We start from the raw sequence: 16,376 nt of genomic DNA, 5'->3' as shown, positions 1-16,376 counted from the left end.
AAAGATCTCACTAATGCCTTATTAATATCCAATATCTCATTAAAGACATTCTACCTCACCTCACCTCTTTCTTGCCTATATATATTTAACCTACTGTTCTGTATATCTATCCTTCTGAAGATGTACAGTGTTATTAATTACGAAAGTATTTAAAGACATTTCTGTCTTAATCCTTCCTTTGTGGTCTGGCACTGTCACATTGTTCATGTGTTAATTTTCATGATTTACACACATTTGATTTACACACATTTTATATATAATATATATATATATAATTTATTTTCATTAAATAAAATATTTACAATATGACAAATACCAAAACATGATGCATGTTAGATTTTGTTCACACATGTGGTAACAAAGAATCTATCCACATGGTAATCCTTTCAGTTTGCTTCTCTATTTCTTAGTGTCAAAGGTACAGAAAGAAAGTTATTCCCCTTTATTTCACATTGAACCACTTTCTCTGAATATGATCAACATTTTCTCGTCTAAAGAATTTTATCATGATTATTTCTATTACCTGCCTCTTGGCTATGGCTTGGCACTTTCCCCTGATAAATATCTATATCTGTGCCCCTTGGCTAAAACTATACAAACTGATTAAAACAAAAATTGACCATGCCCAACAACTATATTTAAGAAATACTTTATACTGCATCCCTATACAATCCAGAGATATTATATATGTATACAATATATACAAAATTACCCATTTCTAGTTTTTAATTCATAATTTATTTTCTACCCCTATCCTTTTTTATATTTCATTACTTTTCTTTTTATTTAAATTACCTTACTTGTTAAAAATAATATAATATTTGTACACATTTCTTAACTACTGTATCCTGATTTCATAACTAAACTAATTAACAAAAATACTTCATTAATTAATCAATTTCTATATTCTCCTTAGTTGTTACACGTAACGTTACACGTTATAAACATATACCAAATAGTCATTATATTACTTTGATACCAAAAGTACTTGCAGAACTGCAGCTCCACTACAAGAATAGTACCTACACATCAAATTTTAGTCAAAAAAAAAAAAAAAAAAAGAGGCAGTTATGAAATAGTGAATCGGTCAATATTTTAACATTATTTACCCAAACTAGAAAAAAACTATCGCTGCATAAAATACTTCGTATACACCCGGGGTGTCAAGCATGCGGCCTCCCGCCCCTTTATATGGGGACGGCAGTGCACTTGCTACTTCAACTGCACATACGTACATGAATAGCTGTTTTCTGTAATATTAAAAAAAAACTCAACATTCTCAACTTACATATGCACACATGAATTCAATACTAAAGTTTACTGTCACCAATTCATTTACTTCAAAATATGATGCAATGCATTAGACAGGTGTAAGAAAGCAGCAATTCCAAGTAACATAGGTAATTATTATAGGTATTATTTTATTATTATTATTATTACTGTTTTCCATTTTGAATGCACCACTCTTGCCCTTGGAGGGGAGAAGTCATCCTTGCCGTGGCCTGCATCACGTAGTCATATGAAATGTAGCCCGCAATAGCAGAGGATTTTTGACACCCCTGCAGTTTACATTGTACTTTATCCTCCCTCAGAAATTTCAACAAATTACTTTTAAAGCATAGTTAATGACAAAATTTTCACATAAGAATGAGGAAGGGTTGGACTGTCATACACGAATCTGCAATAAATATTTACCCAACTAGTTTCTCACACTATTTTAAATCTCAAAAGTCTTTAATGTATACATCACCATACCAACACCTGCAAGACTTTTATACCTCAACAATTTACTTAATATTGCCATTAGATTTTGGAGGGTATTGGCATCATCCTGCTCAATAACTTAAATCAATCTTTTAAATTAGAAAATACATATTAAGTTGTACAGAGCAAAAATCTTGATTCAGTAAGTTCATAAATATGAGTGAAAAATATTGTGATAACAGTAGTGGAAGTATCAATTGTAATTACAGTAATGGTCCTGGACTTGTAATGATGATGACAGTGACAACCATTATTATAATGGTTGGAAATAGGCAATGGTAACCAAAATAATCCTGAACATATTACCAGATAAGCACTACAATAAGGGACATAGAATAATATCTATCGATGATTTCGCCAGAACCTGGCCCGTCAGAGGGGTTTCAGGGAGCAATGAAAAAGGGCTTTCAGGAAAAGCCCCTTGTGGTTGGGGGTATTCCTTATCTGCCAACGACCAGGGCCTAACAAAACAAACCCCACATGGTAAAAAACTAAAACAAAAAAAACGAAGAGAGGTAGAAACTCCCTACAATCCCAAGGAAAGAAGCAAACAAACAAACATCACACTTTACTGCCGTGCAGCCCTTCCCTCCCCAAGAGGGGCAGGGGGGTGGGGCCCAGACCTCACCGCGCCGTCTGTCTAGCACCAGTTCAGAAGCTAAGCTTCAACCAACGCAAAAAAAAATGCCAACCGGTGGGAGGGAGAGTTGCCAGGGAGCCTCCGGGGCTCACTCAGAGGCTCGCAAACATCCCCGACAGCCCCAGGAACCCGCAACAGAGGCCCCGGGGGCAAAGCCGCCCTCTGCCCTTAAAGAAAAGGAAAAGTCCAGGGAAAAGGCAGCAAAGAAAGGGCCGCTGGTAAAACCCAGAAGCCTTGGCAGGAGGAACCGGCTTGAAAACCTCCGTCCCCAATCTGAACGGGGCAGCCCCCTTAGCCGCCAGAGTCTCGGCCCCAACTAAGCCCCTACCTGACCCTGAAACCTGCAGACGGTCAGGAGCCGGGAACAGGGAGGGAAAGGGGTGAACAGCACCTAACCAAAACCTCCAGCCTCCAGGGCATCTGAGTGAGAACCAACCTAGCGTGTTGCAGCAACCTAAACTGAGCTTGCAACGCGGATGCTGCCTGTACTCTGAACAGTAATGACATCAGGAGAGCACTGGAGAACAAGCAGAGAACACATCTCGCAAGACTCCGGGTCAGGGTGTCAATGACCCAACAGGCAGCATGACCGAGGTAAAAGTGGCGACCGTCACTCTGAGACAAGGGCACAGCAACCAACGAACCCGCACAAGACGGGATGGAACCTGGAAGACACATCCAATGGTCCACCGAGCTCCGACAGGGTTTTCCAGGGCCTGTAGACTGACTGCTACAGGAAGCCCGGGCAAGATGTTGCTTACCGATTAGCACCCAAGCTAACAAGGGGTAGATGCCTAGAAGAAGGCCACCAAACACTACCAGTGGAACTATAGCCACACTAGGCAGACCCCCACCAGGCAAATGAAAATAAAAACAAAAGAAAAACCATGCAAAAGTACACCGTCCCCACAGGCAACAGGAACCGGTCGCCGCATAGGTGGCAGGCCGCGCAACATCTTAACGCCCTAACCAGCACAAAACCAGTCCCTACCCTTGGCCAAACAAGGGTCCCAAGCCCCAGCTGGCCCCCCAAGGGCGAGGCAAATGTCGAGCAGCAAGAACCTCTACGGGTATGGTACCCGAACGCCCCAGGGAAGTTAATCCTGTCACGCAGGGGCAGTACTCACAGGGTGCTTAGGGAAGGAAGCCCCTAAGTGCATGCAGCTCCGGTACTGATGAGGAACACCTGGACACTGCACAACACAAACACAGCAATGAGCGCCACGAAGGCAAGACCACCACCAAAGAAACTGAGGCCAGAGAAGCGGCTGTCCCAGTTGACATTAGCTTACGAACTGGTGCTAGGAAGCCAGCGCGGTGAGGTCCGGGGCCCCCCCTCCCTCTTCCAGGGAGGGGAGGGGTACACGAACGAGCAGCGCGGCAGTAAAGTGTGATGTTTGCTTGTTTCCTTGGGATTGTAGGGAGTTTCTACCTCTCTGTTAGGTTTTTCTTTAGTTTCTTACCATGTGGGGTTTGTTTTGTTATGCTTACCTTTCTGGGTGCCTAACCCCGGTCGATGGCAGATAAGGAAAACCCCCAACCACAAGGGGGTTTTCCTGGGCCATTGTTCTCTGAAACCTCTCCATAGGGGCCAAATTCTGGCACTGGTCCCTGATAGGTCTGAACTCCATGTCTAATGTCCCGATCTAATATAACATACATTAGCCCGATAAGTTCCTGGGAGCCGTAGGGGCTCCCCACAGAAAAGGGATGAGTAAATTGGAGCACAAGTGGAGAACAAGTCCTGCAAGACTCCGGGTCACAGGTGTGTCTGACCCAACAGGCAACAGCTGTATAGGAACAGCTTCACAAGGCAAAAATTTAGAACAGGAAACAGAAGCCAGAGGTGACATCCAACCACCAGCACATCAGTTCGAGAACTGGAGTGGTGGATTGCCGGCTCACCCAGGCAGGCTCCCCTCCCCTGCAGAGGTTGGGGCTAGTTGGATGATGTGTTGCTTGTTTGTATTTTTTCCTGGGGTGTTATTTTGCTCTCTTGAGGGCATAGCTTGCACAATTTAACTACAGTGGTCTGTTTTGATTCGCCTACCTCTCTGGGTCCTTCCCTGGTTGATGACAATTATGACATACTTTAAATGTAAAGTGCTCATAGGTCATTGTTCACTGTGCCTCTCTGAGGGGGTCAGGTTCTGGCTTGTGGTCCCCAGTTGGCATAAGCACTCCTGAGACTGATGACCCCCAAACTAATATAGTGGTACTATAATATAGTGGTTCAGATAGCTTTAGGAAGCCGACGGGACTCCCCACAGAGAAGTAAAATCATACATAATATAATGAAAAGGTTTATCATTCCCTATTTTTTTTTTTAGAAAAATATATAATTTTTCTAAAACATGGCTGGCTGGTTGGTGTGTGTGTGTGTGTGTGTGTGTGTAATTACCTAAGTGTAGTTACAGGATGAGAGCTACGCTCGTGGTGTCCCGTCTTCCCAGCACTCTGTCATATAACGCTTTGAAACTACTGACGGTCTTGGCCTCCACCACCTTCTCACTTAACTTGTTCCAACCGTCTACCACTCTATTTGCGAAGGTGAATTTTCTTATATTTCTTCGGCATCTGTGTTTAGCTAGTTTAAATCTATGACCTCTTGTTCTTGAAGTTCCAGGTCTCAGGAAGTCTTCCCTGTCGATTTTATCAATTCCTGTTACTATTTTGTATGTAGTGATCATATCACCTCTTTTTCTTCTGTCTTCTAGTTTTGGCATATTTAATGCTTCTAACCTCTCCTCGTAGCTCTTGCCCTTCAGTTCTGTGTGTGTGTGTGTGTGTGTGTGTGTGTGTGTGTGTGTGTGTGTGTGTGTGTGTGTGTGTGTGTGTGTGTGTGTGTGTGTGTGTGTGTGTGTGTGTGTATGTGTGTGTGTGTATGTGTGTGTAATGTCATACCTAATAGCTAGAACTGCACTAATTGGCCTAGTATGCAAGGCCTGATTTGCCTAACAAGAAGAGTGGAATTTCATTATTTTAAAATATTTCTTTCCAAATTGGTTTATTCCAATTCATAAAGAACATGAATTACTGACATAGGGAAGGATATGTTAGATTAGGATAGAAAGGTTAAGTGTCATGAAATTCTATGTTAGTTTTATTAAAATAATTTTTTTTAATCATATATAATGTAATGGAAAGCTTTATCATTTCCATAAGAATTTTTTTTCATATATAATATTTAATGAAAATTTGGCTTGTTAGGCAACTTGGCCTATTAGGTATTATATATATACACAGTAAGTATTATATATATATATATATATATATATATATATATATATATATATATATAAACAAAAACAGGGTTTAAGAAAATGTAAGTATATGCATCAAACGTTCAAATTGCACATCATGCTAATCCATGGACGGCATGGCTAAATACCATGAACATATTTTACCAATGGTTGAACTCTCAGAAAATAATATCAAAGAACTTCATTACTTTCTTGATACTGTATATATATATGGCTATATTTCTTCATACTCTTAAGCTTTTCTAAACTTTAGGAAATGTCATGTACTCAAGGATAGGAGAACTTCAATAACAGTGTTTACTTATGTATATAAAAAGTGAATACATTATAAATATATACATAAATACACACACATACAGTTCAGTAACATACATACATGCACACACACATGGTAAGTGTGCACATGTACACATATTACAAATAAAAAATAATGCCCTATAAATGAGAGAATGCCTTAGCAGTGAGGTAAGATCATCAGTGGACAAGGAACTGCTTTAATTGGGGTTAAGGATGGTCCTATGATCTGCTTTTTTCTAAATGGCATATAGTGCAAGAAAAATACTACTGTACTGCCATGTAAATTAAACAATAGAATATTTAATTTATAAAAAACTTGTAGGCTTACAGCTGCTCAAATATTCTTGTACATTTTTAAGTTATATATTTTACAATATATTTTCCAAATAATAAAATAGAATGTGTAATTACGTACTGTAATCTCAGGATAATTATTAATTCAGAATACAACTGCATACAGGCAATTACAAATCTCATTTTATATTGCACACTTATGACATTTTGAGCCCAATTCAAACAATAAATTAGGAGTAGGCTTTCTTAAAACATTAGGCATAACCTAAAACATTAACTTAATCTAACATGACACAAAATAAATAGTCAACACTAAAGTACAAAACAAAGAATGGTTGCAGCTGTAAATATTTGGACACATTATTGACAGGGATGACAGATGGGGGATGACAGATGGGGGTGACATGACTGGGGGTGACAGATGGGGGTGACATGACTGGGGATGACAAATAGGTGTGACAGAGATGCAAGGCGGGAGAGAGAGAGAGGGACAATAGATGGGGTGAAAGACAGGGGTTGCAATGCAAACAAAAAATTATAATAATTCTATACACATGATTTTAAAATCAATCTATAATATAATTAACTGAAACTTTAAATTCTACTTAAATTGTAAGTGTTAAATATAATACTGTACTTCACCCCAAAATTGAGAACAGTATAAAGAATATAATTAGTCTATGATAACGGCAACATTCTATCCTCAAGAATGTTGAGGATAGAATGCTACACCAACTTGACTTTCATATACCATAAGTCAATCATAAAATTGACTTTCATGATTTAAAAAAATTCATCAGTAAAAGAATCTACTGCTTATTCAAACTTCAACAATTACTATTTAAAAAATTATACAAATTGATAAAAAAGTCATGCAGACGAAATTGATGTCTCCTTGTATATCGCTGCAGCAATCCTTGCACACTAAATTACACCACAAGGTACTGAGCCTTCTCAACTGAGTGGGAGAGTGAGTGGAACAGCAATTCCTTACACATTTTACCTAGTATATATTACAATGGGAGCAATGCATGGAAATTTCTCAACCAACAGTATGCAGAATTTGATGCACTCCACTCATATGTATGTATGTATGTACATACATACATACATACATACATACATACATACATACATACATACATACATATATATATATATATATATATATATATATATATATATATATACTGTATATATGTCGTACCTAATAGCCAGAACGCACTTCTCAGTCTACTATTCAAGGCCCGATTTGCCTAATAAGCCAAGTTTTCATGAATTAATATATTTTCTCTAATTTTTTGCTTATGAAATGATAAAGCTACCCATTTCATTATGTATGAGGTAAATTTTTATTTATTGGAGTTAAAATTGACGTAGATATATGACCGAACCTAACCAACCCTACCTAACCAAACCTAACCTATCTTTATAGGTTAGGTTAGGTTAGGTAGCCGAAAAAGTTAGGTTAGGTTAGGTTAGGTAGGTTAGGTAGTCGAAAAACAATTAATTCATGAAAACTTGGCTTATTAGGCAAATTGGGCGTTGCATAGTAGGCTGAGAAGTGCATTCTGGCTACTAGGTACGACATATATATATATATATATGTATATATATGTATATATATGTATATATATATATATATATGTCGTACCTAGTAGCCAGAATGCACTTCTCAGCCTACTATGCAACGCCCAATTTGCCTAATAAGCCAAGTTTTCATGAATTAATTGTTTTTCGACTACCTAACCTACCTAACCTAACCTAACTTTTTCGGCTACCTAACCTAACCTAACCTATAAAGATAGGTTAGGTTAGGTTAGGTAGGGTTGGTTAGGTTCGGTCATATATCTACGTCAATTTTAACTCCAATAAAAAAAAATTGACCTCATACATAATGAAATGGGTAGCTTTATCATTTCATAAGAAAAAAAATTAGAAAAAATATATAAATTCAGAAAAACTTGGCTTATTAGGCAAATCGGGCCTTGCATAGTAGGCTGAGAAGTGCGTTCTGGCTATTAGGTACGACATATATATATATATATATATATATATATATATATATATATATATATATATATATATATATATATATATATATATATATATACATATATATATACATACATACATACACACATACATACACACACACACACACACACACACACACACACTCAAAATACAGTATGTAGTCTTTCACTTTCACTCAAGATGGTTACAAATATTTATGAAAGAAATCAATATCATTAATAGGCATTTAATACTTTCAGCCATCATTCATAAATTCCCTAAAATTTAAACAAAGAGAACTTAAAATGAACACGTCAACACACAGACTAAACTTCACTCGACAAATTCCAATAAAAGCAAACCATACACCATTAAGCAATTGTTATATTCATGTTTTCATGACGGAATGCATAACAAAACGCTGAGATCATTAACTGCTATTTCTTTGGCAGCTCTTATCATTTTTTTCCATTTAAACATTTATTAAGTATTATTTCTAATTTTAATCTTACAATTACAGAAAACATCACAATTTCATAATACTGAATTAAAAATTTGGTTTGTGCATTAAGCTGCATGTAAAAACATTTAAATACAATAGTAAGGATTTTTGCTCTTGTTTCCTATTAAATATAAAATATTACCGTTTTTACTTGCAAAAACTAAATCTTAAGTTTTTAGGTTTGGAAATTAAATACTGTACTTAAAACTGCCTATTTCCTATTTCCTGGGGCCACAAAATTTCTGTACTGTACTTTTTCAAGATAATCAAGATGCAATAAGAAGAAATTTAAATAAATCCTCATTTCAAAAAAAAATTTACTCCAATTACTGAAACAAACCTAACATTCTTTAGCTGAGAACTAAAATGACTAATACCAATCACAGAACTAAACCGTATGCTAAAGTATAAGAGTATTATTATTACGTCAAGTATTTTAATGTCTATTGGTAGAAACTTTAAGCATTATTACTTAAAACCAGTCACAACATGAGAGATGATACTTTGATCTAGAGAAATGCCAAGTAGAGATTAGACATTATTCAATATGGCATGTTGACTGTAAAGGCCAACTTCATTTTTAGGAAAATCAACGTTCGACTTAATGTTCCTCTACAAAGTCGGCACACTTTGTGCTCTAATCACCCTTCATACAGTAATAGTTGAAAAGTGGTACCAGATTACATTTTCTAACAAAATTTGTTATTAACACAGCAAGTGGAAGTGGTAACAAGCACAGAATTTACACTCAAAACATGGAAGTACTTGCTCTAATCTTTATATAATATTTATATTATCAAACACAAATACAAATAACACTCCTGACAAGTATTTTTTAGTAGTGTATGATCCAATGATGAACAGAATATTCCTAAATTTTGATTACTAAAACATTTACACAAGTTGCATAAAATTCAACTAAAAGACAAAGTATGGCTGTCTAGACAGAAACATGCTGCTCAATAAGACAATATATGTACAGTAAGTAAAGAAGGTGTACAAGGTTTATGTGAAGGCATTAAGATTGTATTGCAAGTCAACCCCTGACTGGCATGAGGGTTGAGTAAGGAAATGAGGCTTGTGTGTAGGAGTGGGGAATGCATGAAGACACCTGTCTATGGGGACTGACATTCAGTTCCATAGCCCCATCTTCTGGTAATTGTACCTGGTGCATTCATACCTTTTGATGTTCAAAACTCTATCATACTTGCACTGGAAGATGTAAATGGTGAATGCTTCTGTCACCCCAGGCACAAATTCGTTGTTTCTTTGCCGAGCTTAAGAATACAAATAATTCCTTACATTTCGCTGGTTCATTTAGGATTCACCTTCTGCCTGTGCCCAGCTTGTTTTGTTTTCCTTCATCTGGAAAACATCACTATCCAATCTATTCCCCTGAATATCTTCAAATGTTAAGTATTTAGTTCTCATCTTCCATTGTCACAAGTGACCTAACTGTGGTTGCTTAATTGTGAAAACAGAAAGGGAAGGGAGATCTAGCTCTTTAGCTCTGGCTCATTCACAACACAAAAAAAGCAACATGCATGATATATAAATGAAAATATCCTTTTGAGCAATGGAGTGACCTGAACCAGTTTTCTGGTGATTTCCAGATGCCTTCCTTAACCCGCTTGATAAAAAGCTGACCATAGGACAAAAGCCGACCAACCCGGAACTTTACTGAATTCATTGGGAGGTTCTAGAGGTCCTAAACTGGAGCCCAACCAGGATTTTTTAGTCACCTAATTGCCTCAAAATTATTTTCTCACTGATATATCAATGATTTGAAATCACAATGATAACCATTGTGATTTGAAGGAGAGGCCCACAAGTGTGTGAACACCATTACCACAAGTTGCAAATTGATCACAAGTTGCATGTTGACCTAAATGCATCAACATCTGAGGTTATCTTATCACCTTTAAATCTTTACTTCAGTCAACCCAACACCACCAACATCCACCACCACCTCTTCCATGTAAATAACAATGTTCCATCAACAATGATCATCAAGATAACATGTGGATCAGGACTTCTTTTATTGCTGAGAACAAACAAAATACTGTCCAATTTATGCTATGAACGTGTCTATTTGTTCCCCAAGATTTACATTCCACTTTTACGAACACAACAGGTTAACCGACGGGTCTCGGCCCCGCGGGGTTCGCAAAGCACGTGGTTGTCTGTATATCCCTCATATTTGCTCTTGATGTTGTGAATTGAGATGCCTTACACTACTTCTACTCGTACTTCCTTCCACTTAATTACCAACCAAATTGTATCCAACAAGTCTCTCTTTTCATGCCAACAAAGGATTTAGACCCTATAGGTTGAAATGGACATAATGAGGGAATTGTTAAGTGTGTATGTGTTGGGGGGTCAAATAAAAGAAGCCAAACCATATGCCTACCACTTCCACTTGCACTCCAACTGACCTTAAGAGTTAATGTGACCATGCTAAGTCTCAAACATAGATATAGGTAACTGGTCATAGGTGAATAAATTGAACACCTCCATACACAGCAAAACAACAACAATAGATGTGAAGATGGAAACTGGCCAAATCTTACTGGTCAAGTATAGCTTCTTATTAATAAATACAGATGGGTATCTCTTTAGAGCATTACCTCGACAAAAATATTTGAGAATAAAGAATCTAAAGTTACTTTCAAACAGAAAATTAATCAACACACTAGATATATAGATGACACAAACAAGCAATACAACTTAAGCAACCCAGTATGTTACAGAGCATATAAATGCAATATTATTAATAATACAGTCATGATGAATTCATCAAAATTACAGTCAAGAAAATTGTATTTGGTCTACACAAAGGAACAATATATGGGGAGATTCAGCAAAGTAACCAATTTTTGGCTCTCAACCATAGGAACCCTTTCTTCATTTCTGGATGACAAATATTTTAAGTTTGAGAAATTACAGGTACATAAATTTGTTTACTCATGAATGTAAGTATAGCTATAGTTTCATGACGGCACCAATTGAGCATCAAGTTATATGGCCAAACTTTATAAATTGCTTTTTTGTAACAAACATCACTTGAGAAACTTACAGAAAAGAAACCAGTCACTAAAGACTGCATACAAATATGGCAAAAATAGTTTTTATTACGAGGTATTCCAAACCTTTGGCTATTACTCAATTTGTTGGTCAAGTTTGTTATATTGTACAATTGACAAATGGAGGTCTTATCACTGTAAATGTCAAAAGGCCAATGCCGAGCCACCATTTAACTCCAAACCTTCCCTCGAAGATTTCTCCTGAACTTGTTGAATAGGTGCGCATATTTTGATGAATCAATCCGGAGGACAGCAGGAGATGAAATGGGCACACAGGCGAAGACAATAAGAGCATTGCTTTTTATAAATATTTTTCTGATACTGCTTTGAAGCTAGTGATGTGCTGCACTATCAATCACAAGAACACCACTGAAATACATGCTGACACCAAAATCTTCCCATAACAATTTGTCTCATACATGAAACTTGCTTTTTGCTGAATGATCATCCACTATAATACAACAACAATGTTATTTACAGACTATGTGCAAGTTCATTAGACTCAAAAATCCTTCTTTTAAAGAAAGATTCATCATATGAGTTCTGTATTACTTGTCAAGAGAAGATTTTAAGAGCAATCATGAGTACAGAGGATATAGTTTACAAAAATATTTGTGAATTATTCTAAAGGTGTTTTGTCTCAAAATATACACTACTGTATTACAACACACAAGTACAGTTGTTAATGTACTACCACTTACATGCCAAACAAACCTTTAATGGAATATCTGATATGTAAAGTGACACAATGTTTGATTAACCGATAAGTAGGGCACAAGTTACCACAGTAACCAACCAACAAGTGATGACTCGGGACAGCCTGTCACCACAATGGGTTACTCTCCTCAATTTTTATCTTTCTGGTGCATATAAACAATAAGAACTGGTTTGATGAAAATGGTGGTTCTAGGGAACTAATAACTGGTTGGTCACTCCAACCTATGGGAAGTCTGAGAGGACATTGGCAGCATCAAATAAAGGAGAATCCAACGAAGGCTTTTGGTCGCTGCAAAGGAATTATATCACCATTCAGACACATGAAATATATAAACTGGGAAAAGTGAAACCTGACTAAATACTCTCTGTCCTGATAACATACAAAAAAATACAAGATTAATAATTTTTAGTATAAGAATAAATTAACAAATTATACCTCACCCATTACCTTACAGCAAGTCAAAAGGATATTTTGATTTAGCCCCATACACAAATTTTATAAATGTTATCTACAACAAATTTTCAGAAGCTCACTACAATTATAGTTCAGACAAGACTAAGAAAATCTTTTATATAACCTGCATAAACAATATTTGATTGTGCATAAATGAGATTGGATGTAGTCTTTTCCAGAAGTTAAATAAGAGAACCTGACCAAAATGAATATCAGCAAATTCTTCTTCAGCCACCTGCCTATTTTATGGCTTTCTTTTCAACACCATTTTCCAACTCCACATGATCTATAACAAACCCGAGCAAGTGATATTTTATAGTTTTAATTCTATTCTATCCAGCTTTCCCTTCTCCACTCTCCTATCTTTCCCACCCCACCCCACACAATGTTTCTTTACCGTTTTAAAAAAATAAAAGGATCATATTACATGATGATCACATGTACATCCATACACATGCTCATTTATTGGATTCCTTCTTCCTTATTCATTCCTTCATTATTTGTTATTTATGTTGATTTATTGACATTTTTATCTGATGGTTCCAATATATTGTGTAAATGAATAACTGGTTACAAAATATTGATACAAATTAAGTTTAATTTTTGTGCGACGCAGAGTACTTTTATGATCTATTCTCCAGTGAATGATCCATGCTTCCTAAAACTATTACACCTTCCCTAATAAACTGTGTTGGAAAATTATGTAAAGAAACTTGAAAAAATATTATGATGTAGAAAAACACCAAGATGAGAGTAGACTTTAACAATGGATGACTTTTCCCTTTTAATGGTTTTAAAAAATAATATTGTTTTATTAAATTTTATTTAATAAAACAATATTTAATAAAATAAATTTTGATTTTACGAACAAATCCACAAGTCGTGATAAGGGTTCGAACCTACGTCCGAGAGGGGAATGGGAGAGGTGCAGGGGGGGAATTGTGTACAACCCTGGTTTGTGTCTCAGAGAGACTTGAGGATCCGTGTGAGGTCAGTGGAACTCCTGGTTGCAATTATTTTGACCATGTCGTGGCACAGTAGATTAAGGCGCACCTGGGATCCTCTCGGACGTAGGTTCAAACCCTCATCAAATCCACCCTTGTAGATTTGTTCATTTGATGCATCACGCTATTGTGATTTCTGTGTGTTATTAAGTAGTGTACATATCTAGAGTTAAAATTGGGGAAAAGTTCAAGTCAGGAGGAAAAAGATCAGTTGAACAGCCCATCCACTTAAGCATTCCCAACGTCACAAAACTGCCATACAAAATTGCCCAATCCTAACCTACTCGAGAACCACCAACAGAAACTGGAACATCTCGTAAATTTTGGGAGCCACTACCATTTATACTTCATCAGTTTTTGGCCTTAGGGTAAATATACGTCAAAATGCTAAGTACAGTGGCACCTCGACTTACGATTGCCCCTACTTACGATAATTTCGAGTTACGATGTAAATTGCATCGAAAAATGCGACTCGACATCCGATGGTGTCATCGACTTACAATATTTGTTGGTACACGTTCGGGTCGTTCTGCCTTCTAGTGGCATTATTAAGCCCTGGAATAGAACTGGCTAGCAGACAATCCTATGTTCTCCATCAGGGTTTGGCGCACCTTTTGTCATTCTCACACGTTAGAGAGGTGAGAGATGGTGACCATGTTTCAGGTGTTTTTGGTTATCCCTTCTTTTGTTGAACTGAATGACTGCTTGCATGCTCCCACTCTTTCTCGGAATGTAGGCTTGGTGTACCTCCATGCCCAAGTGCCTCTGCTGTTGGTTTCTAGTGGTGGCATCCCTAGCAGCGAAGGGCTTTCTAGTTTGCATCTGGCTTCAGTCACATGGTTTCTAGCTGTCGTGGAGCTCCTCTGAGTGGCTCCACAAAGATGCTGAGGCGCTAGGCTCTGGGTCTGCGTAGGTTCTTTGGTGTCTGCTGTGGCAGTGGCAGCAGCTTTGCCCAAGCTGTTCTTCAAGCTGAGCCCTTTCGGCTCCCTGGAGCTATCAGGCAAATGTGTGATATATTAGACCGGGGCATTAGTCTATGGAGTTCAGCCTACCGGGGACCACGAGCCAGAACCTGGCCCCCTCGAAAAGGTTTCAGGGAGCAATGGCCGTGGAAAAACCCACGTGGTTGGGGGGTTTTCCTTATCTGCCATCGACCGGGGTTAGGCACCCAGAAAGATAGGCATAACAAAACAAACCCCCACATAATAAGAAAAGTACAACTAAAAACTGAAAAGAGATGCAGAACTCCCTCCAATCCCAAGGAAACAAGGAAACAAGCAAACATCACACTCCACTTCCGAGCCACTTGTCTGCGCAGCCAGCCCTCCCCTCCCCGCGCCAGCTACCCAGCATTCCAGTTTGGAAGCTAAGCATCAAAATGCGAAAAACCGCTGACCGGTGGGAGAGAGGGTTGCCAGGGAGCCTCTGGGGCTCACCCAGAAAATGGCATTTCATTACATTTAACGCTTCTTTTCTGTGGGGAGCCCCTTCGGCTCCCTGGAGCTACATAACCAAAGATAAAGAAAAAGAGGGACTTACTCGGGAGGCAGTCGTCACACACTTCTCAACACGAAGTTGAGACAACTGGCTGCAACCCGCGACCCAGAGCAACACAGGAACGCCCAGGAGCAGGGCGTTCCTCCCACGCTGTCAGGCGGGAATTTATGACTACATAAACAAGTTTGGCAGAAAGAAACTGAAAATGGCTGCCTCCAAAGCAAAGAGACAACCGAAACTCCTACATAACTATATAAGAAGGGAAAATGACAGTGAAAAAGATATACATTTAATTTACAATAAATTTAGCAATAAACCAAGTGACCAGGTAATAAAAGGAGATGCCAGTATTCAAAAAATGATAAAGAAATTTGTGAGGAGCACAATGCCAGCTTCTATGGAGTGTTTACTACTGAGCCTGAACAGCTTCCTGAGCTAGACGAGGAAGCAACCCCTGACAAGAAACTACTAAATATTGAGGTAACAGAGAAGGAAGTAAGAATACAACTAGCATCACTAGATGTAACAAAAGCTACTGGGCCAGACAGAGTATCACCATAGATGTTACAAGAAGCAGCACAAGGCCTCAGTGTACCTCTAGCACTAATCTTAATTGACTCACTCACACAGGGTGGCAATCAACATGAAAAGAGATACAGAGGAGGAACCTAACTACAGACCAGTGTTATTCACAAGCATCCCTTGCAAAGTACTTGAAAGAGTTATAAGGTTAAGACTAGTTGCACAACTAGAAAGAATTAGGTTTGTAAGTAAACAACAATACGAGGTCAGTGAGGTGAATATCAGGATATATTAAGGCATGAATACTTCAATGTATGTTCATA

General features: G+C 37.8%; 1 protein-coding gene across 9 annotated transcripts in view; it reads right to left on the bottom strand.

Moving 5' to 3' along the window:
* Nucleotides 1-16,376, bottom strand: part of Stat92E (Signal transducer and transcription activator Stat92E) — an 83,823-nt gene that overhangs the window by 7,494 nt on the left and 59,953 nt on the right. For 4 of the 9 annotated variants that reach the window (XM_069334479.1, XM_045743282.2, XM_045743281.2 and 1 more), the window contains exon 17: nt 12,170-12,865. The exons of the other annotated variants lie outside the window; for them this stretch is intronic. In XM_069334479.1, coding sequence (XP_069190580.1) covers nt 12,799-12,865 — 67 coding nt within the window. In that variant the 3' untranslated portion in view covers nt 12,170-12,798. Of the gene's footprint in view, nt 1-12,169; nt 12,866-16,376 lie in introns of those variants that run through there. 9 annotated transcript variants of the gene reach the window in all.

The sequence above is a fragment of the Procambarus clarkii genome, chromosome 31 (assembly GCF_040958095.1).
Source record: "Procambarus clarkii isolate CNS0578487 chromosome 31, FALCON_Pclarkii_2.0, whole genome shotgun sequence".
Taxonomy (NCBI): Eukaryota; Metazoa; Arthropoda; class Malacostraca; order Decapoda; family Cambaridae; genus Procambarus; species Procambarus clarkii.
Note: the sequence above shows the minus strand (reverse complement) of the source record. Positions and strands in the feature narration are given on the sequence as shown.